Consider the following 27,105-nt stretch of genomic DNA (forward strand, 5'->3'; position numbering starts at 1 on the left):
AACTTTTTTTTGCGAGAATCTTTGAGAACTTTTCAAATCAAGTCCAACCGATGATTGTTGTTTACATGAAAATTGTTTTTTGATTGTTTTATGAATAACTTATGTGTAATTTTGAAGTTTATAATTGTGTGGAGCATGGATTATCATCCGTTATACAATTATGTAGAGATTTGGATTCTTGATCACATGCGCACGAATATTGCTATGATCACATGTATGCAAGTCGATCACATGTAATCATAGCAATCTTCGTGCACATGTGATCAAGAATCCAAATCTCCACATAATTGTATAACGGATGATAATCCATGCCTCCACACAATTATAAACTTCAAAATTACACATAAGTTATTCAGAAAACAATCAAACAACATATTTCATGTAAAGAATAATCATCGGTTGTGTTTGATTTGAAAAGTTCTCAAAGGTTCTCGCAAATAAAAGGGTTCTCAAAATAACTTTTCACTATATATATATATATTTACGATGACAATTGAACTCAACATGTGTCAGCATTTACCAACTTGTTACTTAATCACCGGATAAAAGCTTGACGTGGTGGACGACTGGTGGTTATTTCTTGATGCTATATCTTGTCTCAGATTGGTTATTATACTTTCAAAAATGTGTGCCTAATAGGTCTTTAAACTTTGTTTCGTATTAATCATTGTACTTTTGTGCAGTTACGCTAACTATACTCACTTTGCTTCTCGAACTAGCCAATGTATCGTTGTGTCATCACATTTATTGGTACATGGCCTGTTGTGGTCGTTTTTTACTGTGACATGAATAAGTATTTGAGGTTTTACGAGCATGGTACCTGCACAATGCTGCGGCGATGACATTAGTTGCGATGCGGTGGCGTCGATGGATGGTGGTGGCATCGTCAAGTGATGTAGGTAATTGATACAAAGATATTTGATTTTTAGGGATACTGAACATTCATTAAAAAATTATGGAATGATTGTGTAAGTTAATTAATTAAGGGTAAAATGGTAATTTTGCATGTCCTAAAATTGTAAACTTTTCAACATAGGGCTATAATTTTTATTTTTAGAAGTATAGATAAGGGTAAAATGATAATTTCGCATGTCCTAAAATTGTAAACTTTTCAACATAAGGCTATAATTTTTATATAGAAGTATAGATAGGGTTTTTTTCTAATTTTTTTCCGAATAATAAAAGGGAGATTTACATATATGTTCCACTTTTAAGACATAATTACATATATATCTAAAACATGTTTTAGAAGCATTTGTATTTATGCATTAAAAAAAACTTGCATTTTGGATAAATATGTAATTATCTCTTTTAATAGGACATATATGTAAATTTTCTGAATGTCTTTGTAACATAGACCATTACAAAATTCATCACCCTAGTTGGCTGAACGATCACGAAACTATAGTCAATGTGCCCAAGTTGCCAGCTAAGTTGTGCTTTCCATTTGTTTGATTTGACACATGCTTTATGAATAATACTTTTTCATCATTCTGGTTACATACATAATATGTTATGGTTGTCGATGTTTTGATAGTAATATTGTAAGAATATGAAGACCAATTACTGGTCGAAAGTAAACTTATGCTGGAAATTTACCTAAAAGCAAAATATCGTACCAATTTCAACATATTGGGAAGTTGCCAAAAACTTGTTTTAGAATGCTGGTAACTAGGAATGAAAGCTCGTGCATTGTTGCTGCTTTTTTCAGACACAAGAATAGGTAATTGTCATATACCAGCATAAGATCAAAAAATTATTTGAATTATCTAATCTAATCTAACTACTCTATAATGCATATGCCTTAAATTGTCACACAATTTGAATTTCTAAGAACTTTTATATAATTTAAGTAATCTAACTACTTGATAATGCATGACTTATTTTCAATTTTCTGGCATGTTCAAAGATTGTAGCAAAAAACTTTTGTTTTTGTACTATTCATCAAAATCCATTTCAAATATTTGGTTTTACTGTTTTAGTAAGGTTGACCAACACCAATATAAATCATCTTAAAGATTAAAATCCGTCACATCGTGTGGGTTCTATACTTGAAAGAAAAAATAGTAACTTTATTTAAAAACATGACCCAAAGGACTTTATTAAACAACTACTGAATGTAAATAGCAACTGATAATATCTATGTAAATAGCTTGATACATAAATGGTATTAAAGTCAATATTTAATACCCTTCAAGTTATGTACGCTAACTTTTTCTGTACGTCCGTATCAGAATTATATATGCGAAACGATAAATGAAGTTTGTATGCACAACTTAGTGACAATGATTCATGAAATATATAGTTGCGTCTACGAAGTGATAAGTTGTATTTGGTCAACTTTGTCATGGTCTATATATATACACATTGTTCAAAATAAGCATCACACTACTCTCACCTTCAATTTTCTAGACTTTTGCATGCTATTCAACATGAAATCTTTTGCATTACTTATGCTACTAGTACTACTACCATTCTTTTTCACTACATCTCAAGGAAGAGTATCAAGAATTCAGAGCATCAAGATCAATACCGGGATAACTACCCAACTAGATGAAGGAGTTCTAAGTAATGACCGTGTCTTAACAGAGAAGGATCACGGAAGACCTCTCACCACTAAAGAGGATTTTCGAAGAACTTCACCAGGACATAGCCCTGGTGCTGGTCACTAATCTAATAATTTGTATTAGGGAAAAGAATTTGTGTGTATGTAACTACTTGTCTTCGGCTACTATTGTCGGAAACAAACTTTGTTTTGGTTCATTGTATGTAAGTTTGTCTCAAAACTGAAAGAATTGTGTAAAAAATCGGTTGGATACTAACGTGGCACCATCAAATATCCGATACGTGGCCCAATGAGAGACCACCACAATTTAGCATATTATTTACACAATTCATTCAATTTAGCAGGTTATTTACATACAATGAACCAAAACAAAGTTTTTTTCCTACAATAGTAGCTGAAGACAAGTTACATACACACACAAATTCTTTTTCCTTTGTATTACAGTCTTGGATTTTTGACCTTAGCTAGTAAACTAACGCTGTTCTAAAAAAAAAAAAAAACTCAGTCATCCTTATAGCAAGTAACTGATAATATCTATGTAAATAGCTTGAAGGGTATCAAAAGTTGATTTTGAGTTCTATTTTTCTTGCTTGTAAAACTCTGCAAATAATAATTTTGGTTCTTTTGTGATGCTTTTAGATATCTAACTACATTAAAGTTCTAGTATTCGATTTGTTATGTAACGTTTGACGCAAATAATCGATAAGTGCAATTAGCTATGTGAATTGTGATAGGTTATAGGGACATTAAAATTTAAACGAATAAAACTCAAATAATGAGTCAACATTTACAAATCAAGCAATATAAATAGTTTACATTCTTTTAACAAATAATCTATGAAACCATGTCTTTTGAATCGCAAATTCAATTTCAAAGGATGACCATTTCAGAAGGCTGCACATATTAATTTAAAGGTCACAAATGAGAACATTTCATCCATTAGTTTTACACAGGTGGGATCTCCCACCAAAATCACTATCAAACTAACTTATTAATCAAAAGTTTTTAATGTCTTGTCTTCACAATAGATCTGAGATTCAAACCTCATTAAGTAAATTTTTAGTAAGTAAATTTTTAGGAATAATTAGCTGAGGGATGTCGTTCACATTAATCTATACTAGATTGGCATGCCCGCACAATGCAGCGGCGATAACGGCGACGGTGATGATGTGGTTATTAACGTAAAAGTAATTTCATTGCGGTCGGAGATGTGATGAATAGTTGCGTGAGACATGAAAGGAGGGAGGCGGGAGATGAATTTTGAGTTAGGGTTTTTGCAATGTGATTCGGGAGAAATAGAGATTGAATATTTTTAAGGGCATTTTAGTCACAGTCTTGAAAATAAAAATAAGGATGTATTAAGATGGAGGGTAAATGTGTCATTCAGGTTCTTAAAATTAAAGATGGGAGGGGGAGTTTATTTTGTAAATGAGTATAAATAAGAAAAAGAAAAAAAAAACCCATATCCATTTGCTTTATTCTTAAACGCTCTTTTCTTTTACCTACTTTTTTATATGACACTTGTCACCATCTTCTTCTCTTTTTTCTCTATAATTAACCATTACCTTCAAATTTTATACTTTAATATAATATATCTCATCACCATAATATCCGATCAAAATAAAACAAATAATATAAAACAAAGATATGGACCCCACTACCATAACGGAACACATTCACTTTATTTCTACCATGTATCACTTACTCCTCTCACCACACCCTTTAATCATTTACCAATTTCACCTTCCCACTTCACCTACCTATAAGGCTATAACAATGGTCTTACTATATACTCAAGACATGTCCTTGTTTCCTACGAATATTAGAGATATATGGGTGCAAAGTATGAAACATCTACAATAATCATAATGACTTAAAACTGTGTTTTTTTGGAAATGGATAATACGTGACTCATATACTACTTAGGCCTCTCCCTAAGGGTGTGTTCGACCGATCGTCGACCACCTCTTCGACCACGAAGCCATAAGGAGCGGCTCGTCGATGGGGTCATCATTCAACTCGTTTCTACATCGATGAGAGTAGACGAGGTGGAGCGGAGGAAAACGCCAAAAGAAAAAAAAAACTATTTTTTTTTAAATTGAAGTAACGGTCGTTTTTTTTTTAAAATCCTCCTTCTATATATATTATCTTTCAATCCATTCAATACATCATTCATCAAACCATTTCAAAAAATGTCAATAAAAGATGATGAAGAGTAATTGTAGCATTATTATATATTTTGTGTTTTAATCATGTACTGTCTTTTTTAATTATGTATTGTAATGTTTAAATTTAAATAAATGTTGAATGGATTTTTTTTGTGTAAATATAAAATAAAATAAATAAAAAGTATGAAAGAGATGTGGAAGAGGAGTTATAGGGAGTGATTGTGGAAGAGGTAGATGAAAAGAGATAAAAACTGATGTGACAGTGTAGAAGAAGTGTGAAAGAGGGAAGGATGAAGTAACCTTAGAGAGAGGCCTTAATTAGTAATTAAAAGTTGTCCAAATGAGTCATTTTCTCTTCAAAAAGAATAAGAGCAAGTACAATAAACAACGTATACATGCATAACATTTGAAAAACCATCGGGTAATATATTAGCCATCACTTTTTAGAGGAGGTCTTGGGTTCAAGTCTTGCAAAAGAAAAACTTAAGATAATCTAAGGATTATTAAGTGGTTGAGAATCACATTGACACTAGCTTGGCTAAGGGATTAGTGAGTACCAAATAATACATAGAATCAGGGGGTTTCTATCTTATTATTATTATTTTTTTTTCTATCACATTTGAAAGAAGTTAGACTCCTGTAATATAGGACGCTTTGATTAGGTCATTGGCAGTGGTGGCCTTATAAATACCCATGCCGAATATGTCCATAACCGTTAACGAATTCAATTATATAAACAAATATTTATAAATAACGACTAACGTTATAACAATAAATTATACGGATACATCATATATATATATAATATATAAATTATTAGTTGACCGATGATTCATGAAGCTCTCCGAGCATTTTTCAATCCCCTTAGATAGTTAACATTCTAGCTCATACTGCATTGACTATGATACATCATTAACGTACAAGTTAATAACATTCATTGTTTAAGTTGGATCGCTTGTTATTATTCTTATCTTAATATATAAGGACCACTCATGTGTTTTCGTCTCACTTCTAAAAACTGAAAATGGACATGCACTCAATAACAAATTATTTTCAAATAATGTTACTTTAAATTTTGTCATTATCTAAGACAACTAGCATGGTACCCGCACGATGCGGCAATGGTAGCTGCAACGACGACGACGAGTGGTGATGGTGTCGGCGGCGATTGATGGTAGTAAATGATGTAAAGATAACTGATCTAAGGGGGTGGTTGATATATATATATATATATATATATATATATGAAAAGGTTCAAGTGTGAACCATATAAATTAGAAGAACCATGAGAACATTTTAATTATAACTTAGTGTTCATATGTGAATAGTTTATGTGAACAAATTCATTCACATTTGAACATGTCAAGCTATACTATGTTCATTTATAAATGGTTCTCTAATGAACCTATGTGAATAAATATGTTTACATATACTTATCACGTATGAACATCAAGTTATAATATAGTGGTTCTTATGGTTCTTCCAATTTAAATGGTTCTCAATTGAATCTTACTATATATATATATATATATATATAAGAAGATAAGATATTAATGATATAAATTAATCATTAAGGCATTAAGGGTAGGAAGGTAACTTCATTTTTTTTTAAACTTTTCAACAAGGGTACATAATCTTTATATAGTACGAATAGTATAAAAGTATAGATTTAAGTTCATTTTATTTTAACGTACATGCATGATTATATATATGTATTCATATTCATATACACATACACTGATTATATATATATATATATAAATATTAAAACAGTAGTTAACCGAGCTTTCTAAAGCCATCTTCAAAATTAAACCTATGTTAAAAACTTGCCACAGGAAATGCTAAATACAGCCCTAAAGGCTGTATTTAACGTGCATAAAAAAAATTGTACCTTTCATATTAAAAGCCCGCCACCTGATTTTCATGGTAAATATACAAACAATTTATGTACCTTAAACACAGCCCTAAGGGCTGTATTTAGCAAACCTGTATATATATATATATATATACACACATACAAACTGTACATAAATTTAGTCTTTTAATTTTGAGTAAGTACTGTTAAATCGTTGTTTTAGATAGGAAATTAATTAGCAATGAAGTTGTGACCAAAAAATGAATTTCTTTTAGTTTATGTATTCTACTAAAGTGTGTTTTTAATTTAATATAATTTGTTTTTAACTAAAAAGTGTTGTCACAAAACCGAACTTGGAATTAAAAGTGGGTTCGATGTTAGGCATGTGCTATGTCGAGGTGACAATGTATTTCAGTGTCGCGTGATTCACTATTGGAGATGGTCCAATTGAAATTGACTCAATCCGTTATACATGTACTGATGTACGAAGATGATAAGATAGTAAAATGATAATAAGTAGAAACTTTAATATTGGTGAGAATAATAGATAAATCGTGAAGAAAACTATTTTTGCATTGGAAAGGATAAACTCAATCTGTTCAATAACATGATCATATCTTTTAAAAGACTGATATGTTTATTTCTATCAAAGTTGACTTGTTTAAAAAGATAATGATATAATGACACACACTAAATTTGTTATGGAAAAGTTTAGGAAAGGGAAAGTAATAAGGGGCCAAAAGAATAACGTGACAGGTTCATGGATTGGGCCTTGGTATAGATGGACCTAATCTCATAGTATTCCGATTTCCAAATGTCTCCCATCAATTTGATAGATATAGTTCATGGATTGATTGAGATAACTGAAACCTATTTTGTTTAAATAAAATGTATCCCAATTAAATTTCTCCGAATTGTTTTAGTTAAATTAAACATTTTCATGTGTCATCCATGCTATAGAATCGTACAACAATCAATGTTTCGGTTTAATTTATATAGAATGTTATGCACAAGGCTCGAGATAACTGTTTATACTTTTTTTTTATAACGTCATTATAAAATGTATTAAAAATGTTAGTAAGAAACTAACAAATACAAAAAAGATCTCTTTTCTGATTTTAGTAGTCGTCGGTATGTTACACTTTTAGTTGTCTTTTATGATCTCAATCATATATTGTTTTGCATAAAACCTTTTGCGCTTAAGATTCAAATTTGTGAACTCTTGGACCAGTCAAGATTGTCTTGTGTTGATTCAATGACATGTTTATTGATTCCGCTTCAATGAGTCATGACATGTTCAACTAGCCATAGAACAAGCTAATTAAGTCCGACCCAACCCTTTAGAAAGACCGACTTTTTGAAAATTAAGTCTGATATGTCCTTACCTTTCAGTAGTTTTTTCCATATATTTTTGCTTGACCGTCAAGTCTTGATTCGAATTCGAGTTGTTTTGAATTTTCACGACATGATTTATCAACGGGAACTCATATTGGCACCATTCGATGAATATACCCCAAGTGTGCATCACATATTTGTTAATTATATTATAAAATTTATACATTATGATACACATTTATTATTTTGTGTGGTATATTTATCAATTTTTTTTTATCTATTTGCCAGTAATAGAAACTTTTGTTGATAAATAGGCATATGCCTTTTGTAGTAATGGTTTTTTTCCAAAACAGGTGAATATATATACTGTAAGGTTGGGTATTATAATGTTCTCATGTTTACAACCTATTTTAAATATCACATAAATTTGTAAAAGTACATTATAGGGAGCCTTATATTTCGAGAAATTTTTTTTTTCACAGGAATTGCGAGAACATTTAAAATAATAGATTATATATTTTTAAAGTTCATTCACATGTAAAATTTTATAAAAATGTATGTTGCAGAAAAATATTTTTCCCAATTATAGTCATCTGATCACATGTGAACAGAATCATGAACAAATTCCTTCACAATTTCACAAAAGGCTATTTTGAATGTTTTGAAAAAAAACATTTCTTATGCAACTTACATTTTTATAACGTTTCATACCTGAATGAACTTTAAAAACATATGATTCAATATATAAATTAGGAGTTCTCACGGTTTTTAGAAAGAAAAAAAATTTCTTAAAATAAGGAAAGTCTATATATGTATATATATGGATTGGGGTCAAAAGAGAAGGTAGCGTAAGGAGAGAATGTCGTTTTTGATTAAAAAAAAAAATTCCATTTTTTTTCTTCACTTTTTTCATTTTCTCTTGAATTAACTAATTCCAACAAAAAATTTTAGAAAATTTTAATTAATAATTTTTTTTTTTTCCAAATGGCATAGCGTAAGGAAAGTTCTCACTTTTTTCATTTTTCATTTTTCATTTTCTCTTTAATTAAACCTATGATCCAATTTGGGAATTTTTGCTAGAAATTTATTATGGATGGATTTTTCCCAATTCCTTAGCTAGCCTAGTGTCATTGAGTTATTTGATGTGTTTGATTATGAAATTGATAAGTTCTTGTGATAATTTAAGTTTATGAGAAAGGATGAACTTTTCAAGTTATTGAAATAGTGAAGAAAATGGTAGGTTGAACTACCTTTTTGTAATTGTGGGTAATGAAAGTAACTCAATGACAAATGGGTTGGGTTGGGTTTGGAAAGGCTAGTGATTTAGTATGACTAGGTTGAGCTAGTCAAGTTGTGAATGAAAGCTTATGCATTTTATGATATGATCATAGGTTGAGCTTGTTGAGCATTATTGTTTAGCTTTGTTGTCTTTGTTGCGGAGGAGGTGAGTATATTTGCATACCTTTGTGTATACGTTGGGTCAATTACCATGAGATGTGAATGTTCCAAGCATGGTAATTGATTTGGCGTATAGCCCATGTGGGGCATAGTTTAAGAGGCCTAAGAACCTCCGAGGCCTAAGAACCCCGATAGTTGATCGATTGAGGCCTAAGAACCTCCGGTGGCCTAAGAACCCCGATAGATGATCATGATTATGTTGTTTAGCTTATATGGATCCATATATGTATTATTAGTGTACAAGGTGCATATGTAAATGTGACATGACGATGCCATAGGTTACATGTAAAAGTCTTTGTACTTTGCCCTCCTTCGTATTCGTAAATGTATGCAAGTATATTCACTAAGCCTTTGCTTATATTTTAGTTGTTTACACTCTTATAGGTAGTTCCGGAAGAAGGAACTAGTGTTGTTGATTTGAAGAAAGTTGAATTAGAGCTTAAAGTACCTTTTGGAAGTTCTTGAAGGTATTTAGGTCATCCTTGGATGGATGACAATCTTTGGTGTAGATACCTAGTTGTCCCTCTCCTTTGGCTCATGGTACATTTTGATTTGGGGTCATGTTTCAGTAATATTTCTGTAAATGTCCAAGTTGTAAAGTCTCTGAAAAATGGTATTGTTGTCTATGGGCGAAAATGTTGCCAAAACGGGTAAATGACCCGTGAGGGTTGTTCTTGGATTTGTGAAACTAGTTATATTGTAATTGGGTTTGAAATGCGTTTACTTTGTTGTTGGAAACCTTTGCAAAGTATTTTGAGAAGTTCGTTTTGAAATTTGAAGGTTGCAAGTTGGATCAAGTATTAAGTTGATGTTAGGGTTGCTGGTCAGGTCTCCCACTACGGCGCAGTGGGGGTGGTTTTGCCCACTGCGGCGCAGTGGGAATCCTCGGATCATATTTGGTTTTCTCCCACTGCGGCGCAGTGGGGGTGTGTCAAGCCCACTGCGGCGCAGTGGGGCTTTGTTCCTTTCTTTGCCGAGGCTTTCCACTGCGGCGCAGTGGGGAGTATTTGACCCACTGCGGCGCAGCGGGATATATAAAAAAAAAAAAAAAAATTTGCGTTTTCGGTTTATCGAGTCTAGTCCTTTCAAATTTTTTTAAAAAATTTTCAAATTTCCTTGCCAGAATGAGTTAATATAAAAAAGAATGAAAAAAGTGAAAAAGAAATTAAAAAAAAAAAAGACGAACCTTATCTCCCTTCTCTTTTTAAAAACCTTCTCTAAGGATCTCTACCATATTACATAGGCGGAATCACATTGTCTATAGTGTAGCTTGAGCTACTGGTCCGCTAAATTGATATAGGATAAGTTCTTTCATAAAATGATGTATTTTTATTGGTGCTACAGGTCAAAGTAATCTGTGATATCGGTCAATGTAACAAACTGTAAATTTTTAAAAGAATTTCGTAATAATAAAACTTATAAATACATACTCGTGCAGCTAATTAAGAGATGAAAATTACCAAGTTGCCGAGAAACTCATAAAAATTGTTAAAAAAATAGCCAGAAAAATCTTAAAAATGTTAAAATTCATAACAATCTAATCATCATCGCATCTTTACGACAATACAAGGCAGTGGTAAATATGTGCTACGGTTGTTTTAAATCCTGGTTCCGTCACTAACCTGTGTGTGTCTGTAATTATTAATAATGCATAAGATCGTCGTCTAATACTTCGATAAAAAAGTGAGGAGAAAGGATGAGATAGAAGATGGTAATGTAGTAACAAAACCAAAACATTATTATAAGGGTATGGAAATATAAGGCTGTTAGGTATGTAAGCTTAGGTGGGGAACACTCACATATTATTTTTTTTAATCCATAAAATTAATGGGGGTCATGTGATTTAAGTAAAATTCAACAAATATTAAAAAATTAGTATGTAAAGGGTTCCATACCTAAGCTTTGGTACCGGACAACCTTATATTCATTTTGTTGTTTAAGTACCTGAATATATATTTTAAGATATAACATCTTAATCTTAATATATACTATAAGACAGTTGAACTAATGACTTATTAACCAATCACATCACTCAATTTCATCAAATTGACTTTTGATGATGTCATCATTTAGATAAACTACAAATTAAAAATCCTGATAATCATTATCCAAATATATTATTATATTGATATTTATATTAATTTATAGAAAAAGTTTCATTAATTTACAGTTTTTTATTTTCCATCAATAATTTACACTTTTTAGCCTTGAATACTTAATCGATATATATTTTTAGCCATCAACTTGAGAGAATTCTTTAAAATTTACAATCATTTAATTAATTAAAAAAAGTTCAACATATGAAATATTGTCTACAAAATTTTATTTCAAAACCTAATGACTTATTAACAAATATTAGATTAGTTTTTTATGAATTATAAATATTAATATTTAGTTTAATATTTGATATAAACATAAATTAAACTTTAGATACATATCCCAAACATAATAACAGATGACGATATATAACATCGTCATTTTAAACACAATAGGAATTACAAAACATTTGACGATCACTAAACAAAACACGATTTAGAACAGAGCGTTACTTGAATACTAAATCCAAATCAATATGAACTCCATTCAAGGTTTATTTTATCTCTCAATCAAGAAGGTACATAATTTTCTCTTTTGTAATATATTAGTTTTGCGTATTAATGTTTCAAGTTACAATTGTCCTTCAAATCAAGAGTCCTAATTGTTATCAAAGAATGTAAAAACAATTCTAATTGTTATCAAGTTATTATAGTAAATGCGATTGAAAATAAACCTATGCGTGTTATGGGTCTGCATCATGATCAAATAAATATACTTGAATGTCAAGTACAGAATCACAAGTATGTTTATATTTTAATTCTTAAATATTTTTCATAATAATATCACATTATGAGTACAACTGGTTTCAAAATATTCTATAATAGATAAATTATTATATATAACATGTGCCTTGTGGAATGATTACGGCAAACATATCAATCAATATGTCTATGCTAATAATGACAGTGACGAACCTATGATTATTGTACTATAACTTGCAAAGTATAACACTTAAAACCGTATTTCTACAAAATTATAATTTATGACTTAAATGTATGAAAATTTAATATTGATAATATCGTAAATCTCGCGTCCCCGTGTCCAGTATTAGACACGAGTCTAACATCTAGTTCTAATATATTAAAGCATGTTTCTCAATTGTAGAAATGTTTCCGATAACAAATTGTAAGCTGTTGACCCAGCTTTACAATGAAATTTGGACCCAAAAAGGCCAAGTCGGGCTAGTTAGAAGTTAGGACAGTGTCTAGGCCCCGTTTTAAACTTTGTCAGCCCGGTTTTGGCCAAACCAAAGACCTTTTAAGTTACTACTTTGGTTAAAGAGTAAAGACCAATTATATACCTTTAAATCGTTACTATAGTCTTTCCTTACTTTTCAATGCCTTCAATATATTACCCCCCTTTTTTTCTTCTAAAAACCAAATTCTTCTTCTACTTATAATTACACAAATACTTAATGGAACCAAAAAAAAAAAAAAAGTTACCCTTACAAATGTTACAAGTGAAACTCAAACCCTAATGGTTTTTTTCTTAAATCACAAATCATGTATTCACATAAAAAATTTTAACAGCCACAACGAAAGCTCGGAACTTCATCTTATGTGACTTTATGGCGAAAGACCACGACTTAGCTGGCCTACGTACACAATTGTACGGAGTCCCGGACCAGTAGTATTAAATCAATGAAAAGCTCATAAAGGCCGAGCCAAGGTTCAAACTTCGTCCTCATGAGTAAAATCTACTTACCTCAAACACAAAAACCATGAATCATTAAATCATGTATTAATTCGACATAGATAAAAACATGGGCCTATTGGGCCACTGGATGTTACTCTTCAACAATTTATAACTTCTACCAACAAACCAAACACAACGAAACAAACATATAAGGAGTACATGTACATTATTCTTTCTAATCTTTTGACCAAAAACGATTGAACATATAATAAGAATAATAAATACATATACATACATGATATATAGATAACAACCTCAACCATTTGACCTAACCTAAACATATATAAACACAAATGGATATATAATATTCACACATATAGATAGTCACACTTGTAAAGTATAGTAACCCTAACTCCCAAATTGATTGACACTTTCTGCGGCTTCCCTTCTGCTGCTTTCTCTTTCTATCTCCCCCCCTTTCCAATTTCAGCATTTCATCTTCATATCCAACCACTATTTCAATTCAAATATGGTAACTATAAATATATTTATATCCAAAAAATCTAGTCTTCTGTTATATTAATACTTCATATATCTAAACTACCTTAAAGTAAACTATTATGTATTGCCAGATTGAGATGTGATATTAGTGCATTTATAATATCTAGATTGTGTAGTTGGTATTTGTCTAGATAATATATGGTGGCTATAATTTGGGTCCGCTAACACCTTGCTAGTTGGCCGTTATTTATAATATTATTCCATCTTTGTCGTTAAAAAAATATATATATTAGTGTGTTTTTGTTTCCGTTTTTATGTATGGTTCTTTTCATTTTACATCAATATATTTGTTAGAGTTTACAATTTGTTTTGGGTTTTCGTGATTTGCAACAGTCCAAAAAAGATGGAGCTGCTGTTAGTACAACAGAAAGTGAAATTAGTACTCCTGTCAAGTCATCCATGAAACCGGTAGTCGAGGTAATATAATCTAACAAAACTATATATGTTGCTTCTTTCTAATGAATTTGTTTCGAGGTTTCTATAATAATAAACTCATGAATTAAATGAGCTCGAGTAATATATACCTTCACTTCAAGTGTGAGGGTATACATGATCAACAAACTATTGGCATTAAATTATGTATAACGAGAGAGGTACTCACCCAATGTAGCGGTGGTTATGGCGATGGGTGGTGGTGGTTACTATGTTGTTATTAATGTGAAAGTTTTTTGATGTTAAAAGGGTAGTGTAATTATTTTAAGGGTTAAAAGATATATCTTGTAAATAATTTCATTAAAGATATTATAATTAATTAAATATATTAGATGAAAATATTTAAATTAGTGGGAAAAAAATAGTTTGAATTGATAAGGTTAGAAAAAATTTGAGGGATATTTTGGGTAAATGTGGTGTGTGGGTAATTAAGAATGTGTTGAAAGTTAAGGGTATTTTGGGAATTTTAAAGGTAGAAAGTTAAAAATGAGGGAGTGGTGATTTGTTTTATAAAAGAGTATAGATATAGATTGTAATAATGTAATAATGTAATATATATATATATATATATATATATAGGAGAGAGATCAAATAAGAAAGTGTCTTAAGGAGAGAAGAGAGAGAATGTCTTATGAACCAATCAGAACGTGACATGTGGATTTAAAAAAAAAAACGCGGTGGTATTTTTGTAAATAAATCAAACTTTTGTCAGCCTGGTTCTGGGTCAGCTTCGGTTATGATCAGCTTGGTCTGTCAGCTTGGTTGGGTCAGCTTGGTCACCCTAGGTTATGAGTCAGCTTGTTCAGCTTGGTATCTGGGTCAGCTTGGGATCTACATTTGTGTAGATTATGTGTAGTTTTGTGTCAAGCTGACCAAACCCAAGCTAACCAAGCTGACCCAACCTGACCCAGACCCCAAGCTGACCCAACCCAACCCCAAGTTGACCCAACCCGACCCCAAGCTGACCCAAAACCCATAATCTACATTTGTGTAGATTGTGTCAAGCTGACCCAACCCAAGCTAACCAAGCTCACCCAACCTGAACCAGACCCCAAGCTGACCCAACCCAACCCCAAACTGACCCAACCTGACCCTAAGCTGACCAAAACCTATAATCTACATTTGTGTAGATTAATCTACATTTGTGTAAATTGTGTCAAGTTGACCCAACCCAGCCTGAACCAGACCCCAAGCTGACCCCAAGCTGACCCAAAACCCATAATCTACATTTGTGTAGATTGTGTCAAGCTGACCCAACCCAAGCTGACCCAACCTGACTCAGACGCCAAGCTGACCCAACCCAACCCCAAGCTGACCCAACATGACCCCAATCTAACCGAACCTGACCCAACCTGACCCCAAGCTGACCAAACTGATCATGCTGACCAACAAAGCTGATCAGAACCCAAGCTGACCAACCAAGCTAACCCAGAACCCAAGCTGAAGCTGACCTACCAAGCTGACCCAGAACCCAGGTTGACCAAGCTTAAAAAAAGTTTGATTTATTTACCAAAATGCCACCGCGCATTTTTTTTTCATTTTGACACATGTCGCGTTCTAATTGGCCTATAGGACCTTCTCTCCTTAAGACACCTTATTTCAAGATCTCTACCATATATATATATATATTAATATTAAAAAAATTAAATGCGAGAGGTTTTTCCATTTAAATTGGATATAAGACAAACCAATGCACATATCAACTAATTAGTGACATGTAATGGATGAAAATGGATTTGTTACGCCTTACCATAAAAATGTTTCATATAGCAGATATATAGTTAATAATGCTAATTAATCAGGATGTGTTAATGTTAATATAGAATAATTTTGAGTGTTTGAAAATGGGACGTTGAACTAAGTTTTTCTGTGTAAAATGTTGAAGATGTCAGCCTAAATTTGTGCTGCACCACTCAATTACCAAAGATGTAGTTTCGGGGTATAAAATATCATCACGTTGATTAAACTAAAAACTAAGTATGGGAAAGCATTATATATCACATCTTTTAGTAAAAGAGAATCTCTGTTACCCAAATTTAAAGTGTACGATATTTGCACATGCCACCTTTCTCTTCTACATGTTTTTAGTTAGTAGATGCTTTATTGACTGCTACTTAGATTAGATAAACCCTTAATATTGTTATTAAGGTATTTTATTTTAGGCTTAAAGTCGTATAATTTACTTTTTATATTAGGATAACCTACTTTCAAATAGACTTACAAACAACTTTATAAGCAAAGATGAAGATAAAAAAAAAAACTTTATTTGATTGGTTAATTGGAGATGTGCTTGTAAATTTTAGTTTGCAAATTATTTGTAAAGTCTATAGCATTTCTCTTGAAAATAATAGAAGATTCTAACAAATGATTATTTAATAAAAAATAAATAAATTATACATTTAGTGACCTTAACCCTTTACTTATTTGTGATAACTTAAAAAACATAAATTGAATATTAATATTAAACTACACTAAAACAAAGTTTAACGATAATTTAGGAGAAAATGTAAATTAATTTAGAACTTTCAATCGTGATTAAAGCGCAAAAAAATGATGTAATAATAACATGAATTTGCATCTTTTTAATTATAAATTAAAAAAATATATAAGTTATTATCACGTATGAAAATATATAGTCTTTATCTTGATCTTTATAATCTTTAATTCTTTATTAAACAAACTACTTTTCTTCCATTTTAAAATTTCTATTTTTAAAAAACTGAAAATACCCTTAACTGTTAACACATTTTCAACTCACACAGTACTCCATCTATCTAAAATACCCTCAAAATATATGTTACAACTCCTATCTATCCAAACTATGACAGACCAAGAATGCACAACTTATGTTATGATTAAGCTAGACAAGAAGGTAAGTAAAAAGATAAATAACAAGAACAATAACAAGTTCAATTGTAATAAATCAACACAAGTATAATCATATGTATCATTGATTAAACGATGAATACATGGTCGATATTATAAACTTGTCTTACAAGAATACAAATGAACTAGGTAATTGCTAAGTCTAGACACACTACAAACTTAAACAATTACGAGTGACACACACTTTAAAGGTGACAAAACACACTTGATACACTGCGGCTGTGTTGCTTTATATAGAGGAAGAATTAGGGCAACACAGTCTTTCTTTGATGGTGATAGATGGTGGTTGTCGACGTCCCATTGGCTCCTTGTACTTCCATGCAAGAACCCTTGTCTTCTTTACCAAAACGGGTATGAGAGAGAAGACCCAAGTTTTGGTCCCAACATGTACCTTTGCCACATAAGGTATGTTACAGTTGGTAGAACCACCATGTGACTCTTGTCGTCATCTGGTTTGAATACTTCCCGCCATGACAAACATTTGGGCAGCATACAACCCGCTGAAAAGAGTCACTGGACTCGCTGAAGACTTGCTGACGACACACGTCAGCGAGCAAGTCTGGTCAGCGAATCCAAGACTCAACAAACTACATCTCTCATTTATCTACTAATATAAACATTTCTACCTAATATACATATAAAATTCTTAATGAAATTATTTACAACCTATATATTACTCAACCTTTATAATAACGCTACCCCTTTTACGTCAATTAATTTTACATTAGTAAACACATTCTTAGAGCCACGCCACCTTCACCTACGCTGCATTACGCGAGTACTTATCTTGTTTGTGTAAATCGTCTTCTTATGTAGGAGATAAAATCATGTTTATATTTAAGACAAGTGTTATCAACATCCTTATAAAGAAGGTCACCTTATACCGTTTTTATGATTATCATGCATGAGTGTATTTGGTTCTTATACATCTTTACCAGCAGGGGTGTAAACGAGCCGAGCCGAGCCCGATCTTGGCAGTGCTCATTTTAGTAGCTCAAGCTCGAGCCCGTTCGATCCTTATTGTTTAAACTCGAGCTCGGCTCGTGATGTATTAAGCAAGTTTGAGTTCGACTCGAGATCGGCTAGTTTGTCAAAGAAAAACCAAACGAATTCGAGCTTGGTTCGAGCTCGATAAGTGATCAAAACTAAGATCGATTATTTGAAGTTCGTGAAAAAAAACTCGTTTAGGGTCAACTCAATAAGTGTTTAAAAACTCGATTAATATAATATGTATGTATATATATATATATATATATATATATATATAATTATATCATTATATTATATATGAAAATTCGTTTAGGCTCGCGAGCTTATTCGAGTTATGTATTCGAAGTTCGAGCTCGATTACTAAACGAGTTAATAGCTAAGCTCGAACTGGAATCGAGCTCGTTTAGGCTCGGCTCGAAACGAGTTTTTGTAAATATCAAATTCGAATAAGTATCGAACAGACTTAACTCATTTACACCCCTACTGGCAGATTGTTTGACACGTGACAACCACTTTTAATTACCGAGAGAATGATTCCCATATAAATATCGAATGTTTATTAGTCGTATATTTACCTATAAACACCATCAACGAGTACTTGTTGCCTAAAGTATTTTATGTTTTCATACTTAATCATTTTAAGCATGTTTAGTGATTATATAATCAAAGTTTGTATTTGTCATTTAATCAAATGTCTAACTTGGAATTACAATACATTTTGTAATATTTTTAATAATATCAATGTATAGATAATTATATATATTGAAAAGTAATATTTATGTTGTACATTATTATGTTTTGTTAATCTTGGAACTAACACCACACTCTGTAATTTGTTAGTAATTCATAGTTTCATACATTTAAAAAAATAAACTAAAAATCATTATCTAATTTTCTAATTTTATTTATTAAATAATAAATCGTGCAGTAGAAAGACGTATCTAATGAGAATTTGTTACCTTCGTAGAACATTATTCGATTAGGATATAATTTGGCCTTCAACTATTTTAACCACTTGATGATTTCTGTTTTTAAAAAAAAAAAAATGATATCTGTTTTTGGTAAAGAAACAGAGTACGTGTTTTTTTTATATATATATGTGGTGTACGGTACTGTAGTGCTGAAACCTATGCATTTCTTGATGTGAAAGCACATCAATTCTGTTCCTCAGATTTTGTTTAGATTCGAAATTTAGAACTATTTATATGTTTTGATTTTTTTTTTTAATTTAAATTAAGTTATCTACAATAGTTATATTCATTTTGTTAGTATATGTTAGTTTAGAAATTATCTTTCTAAAATACATCCGTTTTTAAAAAAAATTATGCAAAAAAATAAATAAAAATACAATGCTTTCATATAAATAGACATTTTATTCTACTCATACTCTTTTGAATTACACGAAAATTAGGACCCTCCCTATTAATCCATCTTCACAAATTTAAAACATTCATATATATCTTTATAAAAAAATATAAATTGTAAAAATATATTATGAAAACTAAGTATGTTGCTGGTTGAGGGCTCTTTCTCCTTCCCTTTTTTCAAACTCTGATTCATGTTTTTATATAATTATATTTAATATTTAATATATTATATAGCTATCTTCCAAAGAAATGCTTTCACGTGATAATTATGAAAATTTTGTAGCATCGTAACCAGGGTCACTTAGGTAACCATATCAAAAGCGAAAAATAACTTTGTACTTTCTTTAAAAAATTCCTTAGCGATTGACCTCAGATAAGTCAACAGTATTTTTGACTTATCAAGTTGTCTTTGAAGTTGTGTCATAACTCGCACGTATTGTGTTGAATGCCAACATGTGTCATGTCATCCAACAAGAATTTAAACCACTTATGAATACTATCCAAGCTAGGACTCGATCGCTTGGCCGGATAAACAAAGAAATTTTCATTGCTTTTTTGAAGTCAATTTTCTTATTTCCCGTAACCTCTATCGCACAATCGAACAGACACACAAGTTATCCCAACACTTTTTAGTGCTGGAGTTTCATAATAAACTTCATAATAATGTCAATTGGAAGAGTAGCCACGGTTATATTTTTGTAAAGTTAGTCTTTTTCCATCATCTATTTACTAGCTTCATCAGGTTCTTCAACATCAGTAGTGTTGCATCAGGGGTTCTGGAACATATGGTCGCTTACTCGCTTAGTCAAAATGGTCATCAAATACAACTCGATGAAAACCTACGATATTTAGGAGCGCATTTTATCTTTTAAATATCTGAAGTCATCCAACTTACAAACTTTATTACATGAAATTTGAATTACAAGATTCTAACACTTAAAATACATTAATACACTAACAACTAAGTTAAAATGAAGAATAAACTTTGACATCTCTATTTGCTTCAAAACTCACCTTTTTTAATAAAACATACGTGCATCGGTCTTCTAGGGCGATGACATTAACAAATTTTTTTGGAAACACTAGAAATTAATAGCTTTTAAATTGTCTAGCCGTTTGTTAAACATTTTGGTGAAAAAATATAATTAAGTAAAAAATCTTACTCAAACTATCCATTTTTAAAATAAAAAATGTCATGTCACATGTTGACTTGTTTTTTTATGACAGTCAACATGTGACACATTTTTGTGCCTAATTTTTCTTTCATTTTCTTGCTTCTTTTGGCATACAAACATAAGAATATTTCTTTTGTTAATGTAAACAATAAATAAATATCTGTCAAACTTAGCTATTTTCATACGCTGAAAAACTTTGGTTGCTAATGATCGCTGAGTCAACATATATACTTAATATTAGTTATGGTCATAGTTAATTTTAATTGTGATCATTGATAAAAATCGCTAAATACTTCATGATTGTTGATAACTTTCATTAACAGTTATGTCACTACAAAAAAATTTCATTTATTCACACTTAGTTATAAAAAGTGTAAAATAATTTATTAACTTAATCATAAAAATTGTGTAGAAAAAAAAGTTACATTTAAAAGTGTAAATAAATTTAAAAAATCCTAATTTTTTCACACTTATAAATGCGTAAACAAAATTTTAACACTTAAAAGTGTGAATAATTGTTAAATATTTTTTCATTTAAAAACGTCAAAGTCAATTTGTAACACATAATTTTTTCACCCTCTCTATGTGTGAAGAAAATAAGTGTTACATGCAAACAATATAATTGATCTATTTTTATATACTTGAAAGTGTGAACTTTTCTTTTTTATATAAGTATGAAAAATATTGTGATTTTTTAAATTTTTTTACACTTTTGGATGTAAATTATTTATACATTCTTTTAAATGAATTAACAAAAATTTTTACACTTTTTAAAAATATGAAAAAACAAATAAAAACATATGAAAAAACAAATAAAAACAAATGACATATTTTTTTTTAGCTAATCTTAGTCGAAATGAAGAAGAATGCATTCAATTTTATCATGCTATTTGCTATCTATCGAAAATGTAAAAGCAAATTTTTTTTATTTTTTATCTATATCTATTCACTTTTATCTAAAAAGACGCACAGAATATTGTTTTCAATAAAAGCCTAAAATATTTCAACAACTTTATATATGAATATTTCATTAAAACCCAAATAAACCTTAGATATATAAACTGGATACTCTGATTTTGTTTTTCTTAACATACCAAAATAAGTAAAATCACTAGTGGCGGCCGACCATAACTAAAAATAGCTACACACACCCAATACTGAAAATACTTTCATATAGATCATCATATCAAAATCAACGGTTCAGATTACATAACCATCATTTTATCCAACGATCATTAATTCCTACGCGTCATCTTTCAAGTAGGGCTTCTTCATGAACACTTCCTTAACTCTCTTATCTCCTTTTTTTTTCTTTTTTTTTTCTCTCTTTCAGATTCGCCGTTTTCATTTCCAAAATAAACCTCTACGTACAAAAAACATATATCTATATATATATAAAGTTTCTAAAACACTAAATAAATATATATATATATATATTTGTATATTTGTTTTTGTTTAATAAATATGCAATCTAGTACTGCTAATAACGGTGATATGTCATCTGATACACAGCAACAAAACAACAAAAGTAGTACTACAACAACTCAACAAACTAGTACGGTGGCGGCGGCGACGACGACGGTGGCGCCAGTAGTGGTGGGACAACAACAGCAACAATGGGTGGCGATGCAATATCCGGCGGCGGCGATGGTAATGCAGCATCAAATGATGGCGGCGCCGTCACCAGGACATGGACATTTTCCTATGGCTCCGCCACCTCATTATATGCCGTTTCACCCGCACCACATCCATCCTGCTGCTATGGCTGCAGCTCAGCAGCCATATCAGGGTGGCGGTGGTGGCGGCGGTGAAAACCGTACAGTTTGGGTTGGTGATCTTCATAATTGGATGGATGAAGATTACCTCCGCAACTGTTTTGCTTCCACCGGTGAGGTAATTATTAATTTACTCTAACCTTTTTTTTTGTTTTTTTTATTAATATTAATTCGTTAAGATTCTGTTTGAGTTTGCGTTTTCAAAATAGATTATATAAAAGAAAAATAAAAAGAATTTTTTTTATGGAATATTGGCTAAATAATACGCTTCTAATCATTTGAATGGATAGTGTTTTACTGTTTTGTACTTTTATTAATTCAAACATCTTTTAAATATAGTTATTTTTGTTAATTAATGATATATGTATGATTTATTGTAGATTATGTGATTTGTGGGAGTGGGGAATCTATCTATTACCAAATATTGGTTAAATGATAATGTTAACAAGTACTTTTAAGATATGTATGTATGTATTGTATATTTGTATTTTCTATATATATTAAACACAACTTTTATTTTAATTGATTAAAATTTTTTTTTTACTCGTATAAAATAATTATTCATATTATATATATATACTCCATATATGAAATACATTTTTTTTTTATTTCGTTTTAAAAGAGAAGTTGTATAGTAGTACAATAAATGCTTATAAATAAGCTAAATCTACAGTATGATTTTTGTTGATAAAATTTTAGAGGTTTAAATTTGGAGGGTAATCTTTATTGGATATGCATTGAGGGTCTTTGCTGAGGTAGAGACCGCCACGGTGGAGGTGGACATGCCATTTATGATGTACATCTGTATGTGTTTTTAAAGTTATTGAGAAATAGATAGTTGTTGTTCTGAACATAAATATGGTACTGTTTATAATACTCATAACAAAATGTTTAAATGTTGTACTATTTTTTGTGGTACTTGTTAGTACATTAATTAATTAAAGAGGTTATTTAATGTAATTTAATTTACTTGATATAGCTTTGTGAAAATATTAATTGTTAAATCTTTATAATTTGATAGCATTTAAGATAGGCTGATTACATCAAAATATAGAACTTGTATTTACTGAAATAGGATCCGGTTAAGACAACTGACTTTCATCGCTGAATGGGCCTTACTTTTGGTTGGTGGCGGACTGTTGCTATTTGAAAGTTGTCATTTTCAAAAAAATGTTTATTCATAAGTTTGCAAGTTGTACATTTTTTTTGTTAGCAATTCAGTAAAATCTTTTAATAGCTTTTGTGAGCTTACTCACTGTTAAAAAAAATGTAAAAGAGTGCACATTATATTATAAAAGAGAGATGAAATTGTGGAGTTCTTACTATTATATTATAAAAGAGATATGAAATTGTGGAGTTCTTACTTGTAACATATCATGTTGCAGGTTGCTTCAATAAAAGTCATTCGCAATAAACAAACTGGTTTCTCAGAGGGATATGGATTTGTGGAGTTCTTTTCACATGGTGCAGCCGAAAAGGTTTTGCAGACTTATACAAGCCTTGCTATGCCTAATACAGAACAACCATTTCGGTTAAACTGGGCAACATTTAGCATGGGTGATAAGCGATCAAATAATGGTTCTGATCTTTCAATATTTGTAGGAGATTTAGCTGCAGATGTAACTGATACCTTATTGCACGAAACATTTTTTAATAAATACCCGTCTGTTAAAGCTGCTAAAGTTGTCATTGATGCCAATACTGGCCGATCTAAAGGTTATGGTTTTGTAAGGTTTGGGGATGATAATGAGAGGACTCAGGCAATGACCGAAATGAATGGAACTTACTGCTCAAGTCGGCCCATGCGTATTGGTGCAGCTACTCCAAGAAAATCATCTGGATACCAACAGCAATATGGTTCACAAGGTACCTTCTTATTTTAGTTTGGTTTGATTTATTGTTGATTTTGACCCGTTGAAATACTTACCAGTGGATCAGTTTTAGTTTTTATATCAGAGAAAAAGTTGGCTACAAAGGAAATGTGTCAAATGGGCCGAACAGTTTGTAGGTTGTCTGTCTTCTTCGAAAATAAGATTACTGTTGTAAAAAATCTGTATTAGCCCGTTAAGTTTTTAGTAAAATTACAAAATGGGAAATCAAGTATTTTGGTTCAACATGACTTGACCCGACCCGTTCTATACTATTATGACATGTTACCAACATGTAATACCCTATGAGATGAACCACTCTTTTAGTATGCAAATGTGGCTTAGTTAGACTTTATTTTTATTTTTGCTAGGTGGTTATATGTCTAATGGTGGCTCTCATTCTGATGGAGATTCTAACAACACCACGGTCAGTATGGTTTTCTTTCATGTTTGTCTAGATAAACGAGTCGTATCGTATGTTTCATTTACTTGTGGCTGATTCTTATTTCCTTATAGATATTTGTGGGAGGGCTTGACCCTACTGTAAGTGACGAGGATCTTAGGCAGCCTTTTACCCAATATGGCGACATAGTCTCAGTGAAGATACCCATTGGTAAAGGATGTGGATTTGTACAATTCGCCAACAGGTAGATTCTTTTGTTCCGATATATATGGTCCACTCAAAAGATCCTTGAGACAGCACTAAAGATACCAACTTGTGGCCTGATAATGATTAGTAGAATTAATTGGCTAATTGCATATCACAACTAGGGCAACTATCAGTTTGTTGCTTATTTGGGTGTAGAACTTTTTTTTTGCTATAAAGGTTATCGAAGTACATATAGTTGACATTCAAGCCCCTATGCCATCCATTGAGATGGGGACATGAATGGCAGTTAAATGACTAACCTTCACAGGCGCAATAAATTAATCTTGTAACTTTGAGCCTGGTGAACCAAGGTGGCCAAAAATATGTCAACAGTTAACAAAGATTGGCTTAGGACAGTGAAAAATTCTCTAGGTTTTGTTTATTTTTGCTTCTAACATATATCTGCAGAAACAATGCTGAGGAGGCACTGCAGAAATTAAATGGCACCACGATTGGGAAGCAAACTGTACGTCTTTCTTGGGGACGTAATCCTGCTAATAAGCAGGTAATCTCACAATCTGTGTATATATATGGTTGTATGTGTGTAACAGTACTTATCCCTTCATGGAAAGATATACAGAATACGGTACTATTGATTCACGTTAAAAGTCGTTATGGTTCACATTTCTGTATATGCTACATTTTTGCCTAAAGTCAAACATTTTGAACCTTCATACAGCTTTAAAGGTGTCAGGTTTGGATCCATTAATGTTTATATATAATGGGTAATCAGATAAACTTTAAAAAGTAGCTAAAACTGAAACGGGTGAACGGAAGACACTTAAGTTATATTTGGAAGCAAAAAATATCCTAAATCATATTTTATTCAAAATTTCAGATTGTTCTGAAAGTTTCCAGTTTTGTAATCAAATTCTCTATTGTATAAAAATCTATTTGACAAGTTTGGAAAAACAATCTTGGTTTTAAATTGACCCTTAGATTAATTATCCATTTTGACCTCTTACCCAATCCTGCCCAACCCTACCCAGCCCATTTTCAACTCTTCTTTCACAAACACCAGTAAATCATTCTATAACCGTCTCTATGAATTTTTGCAGATGAGAAATGACTTTGGGAACCAGTGGGCAGGAGCATACTATGGCGGGCCTGTTTATGATGGTTACGAGTATGCTATGACACCACCTCATGACCCAAGCATGTATGCTGCAGCTTATGGGGCTTATCCAATGTATGGCATTCATCAACAACAAGTAAGCTAGCTGGGCTGAGGTCACTGCCATTCCTCAAAAAGAATTTAATCAGCCGAATAGAACAACTAAAGAATGGTCACAAAATTTGTGTTCCATTTTTAACTCTTTGTAGCGTCTCTTGGGAGTGTAGAATGCGCCCAACTCTCTATCCTCCCTCTAAATATGGAGTGGTGGTTGAATTTTGACTACATGAGGTAGTTTTGTAGGGGTTTCAGTTAAAAAAAACACGTGTTTCTGTTCGCATGTGTGGGATTTTAACTGTAAGACTTCGGTAATATTAATAAGCTAAATCACAAAATCTTATATGGTACTTTTTTTATGTTTTGGTCTAATTGATCCCTGAAGTATGACTTCAAAATTGCTCAACTTTTCGAGTTGGGGCAATTCCTTAGAGTTTGATTGTGGACTAACTGATATATCCATAGACGATGATGTATTAAGTTTGCGATTTTTGTGTAAGGTAGTTTTCTTTCACTTTGATCAAATCGGCTATTAAATTTTAGCTTGCGACAGACTAGCCGTTGGATATGGCATTATTTGAGTTATATGTTGGCCATCTAAAACAAGTTGCTTTGCTAGTTGGATCAAGAGAATGAATAGTTGGACCTGAGTATCCAAGTGGTGATATTTTTGCATATTCCTGGTAGCTTTGCTAGATGTTTGATATGACCTTGTTCGGTATTGCTTCTGAATTTCATCTTGTAGTATCGAACTGGCATCGTTTGATCGATCGAATTTGCCCACGAGGTGGGGAAATTCGAGAATCTAGTGATTTGATCATTTACGACTCAACTCATAGCTAGGTTTTTGATCATGTCACACTTTTGATGAGTAAGATGCTTGGTTTCCTGCCTGTAAATTTGACTGTTTTAAGTAACAGGAATATCGACATATGTATATTCAAATTTATTGAAACAGAACAATTTAAAAAATAATTGTATTTCAAGAGAACATTAGTTATATCACATCATAAAAAAAAATGCATACAAAACAAAATCCAATTGGCAAAAAGAGGCCCTACTTTGCAACTTGTGAGTCAGGGTTACATGAAACCCTCAATAATTGATTGCATACATA

At 31.5% G+C, this 27,105-nt stretch overlaps 1 protein-coding gene across 1 annotated transcript; it reads left to right on the top strand.

Annotated features, from left to right (window-relative positions):
* The first annotated feature begins 13,518 nt into the window (after window positions 1–13,518).
* LOC122606456 (polyadenylate-binding protein RBP47-like) lies at window positions 13,519–26,347 on the top strand. The gene is made up of 8 exons (XM_043779311.1): window positions 13,519–13,646; window positions 14,009–14,092; window positions 22,038–22,418; window positions 23,686–24,166; window positions 24,540–24,595; window positions 24,685–24,815; window positions 25,226–25,322; window positions 25,876–26,347. The coding sequence occupies exons 1-8, from the start codon at window positions 13,644–13,646 to the stop codon at window positions 26,035–26,037; spliced, it is 1,395 nt and encodes a 464-aa protein (XP_043635246.1). The 5' UTR covers window positions 13,519–13,643; the 3' UTR covers window positions 26,038–26,347.
* Window positions 26,348–27,105: the final 758 nt, after the last annotated feature.

Source organism: Erigeron canadensis, chromosome 7 (assembly GCF_010389155.1).
Source record: "Erigeron canadensis isolate Cc75 chromosome 7, C_canadensis_v1, whole genome shotgun sequence".
Taxonomy (NCBI): domain Eukaryota; kingdom Viridiplantae; phylum Streptophyta; class Magnoliopsida; order Asterales; family Asteraceae; genus Erigeron; species Erigeron canadensis.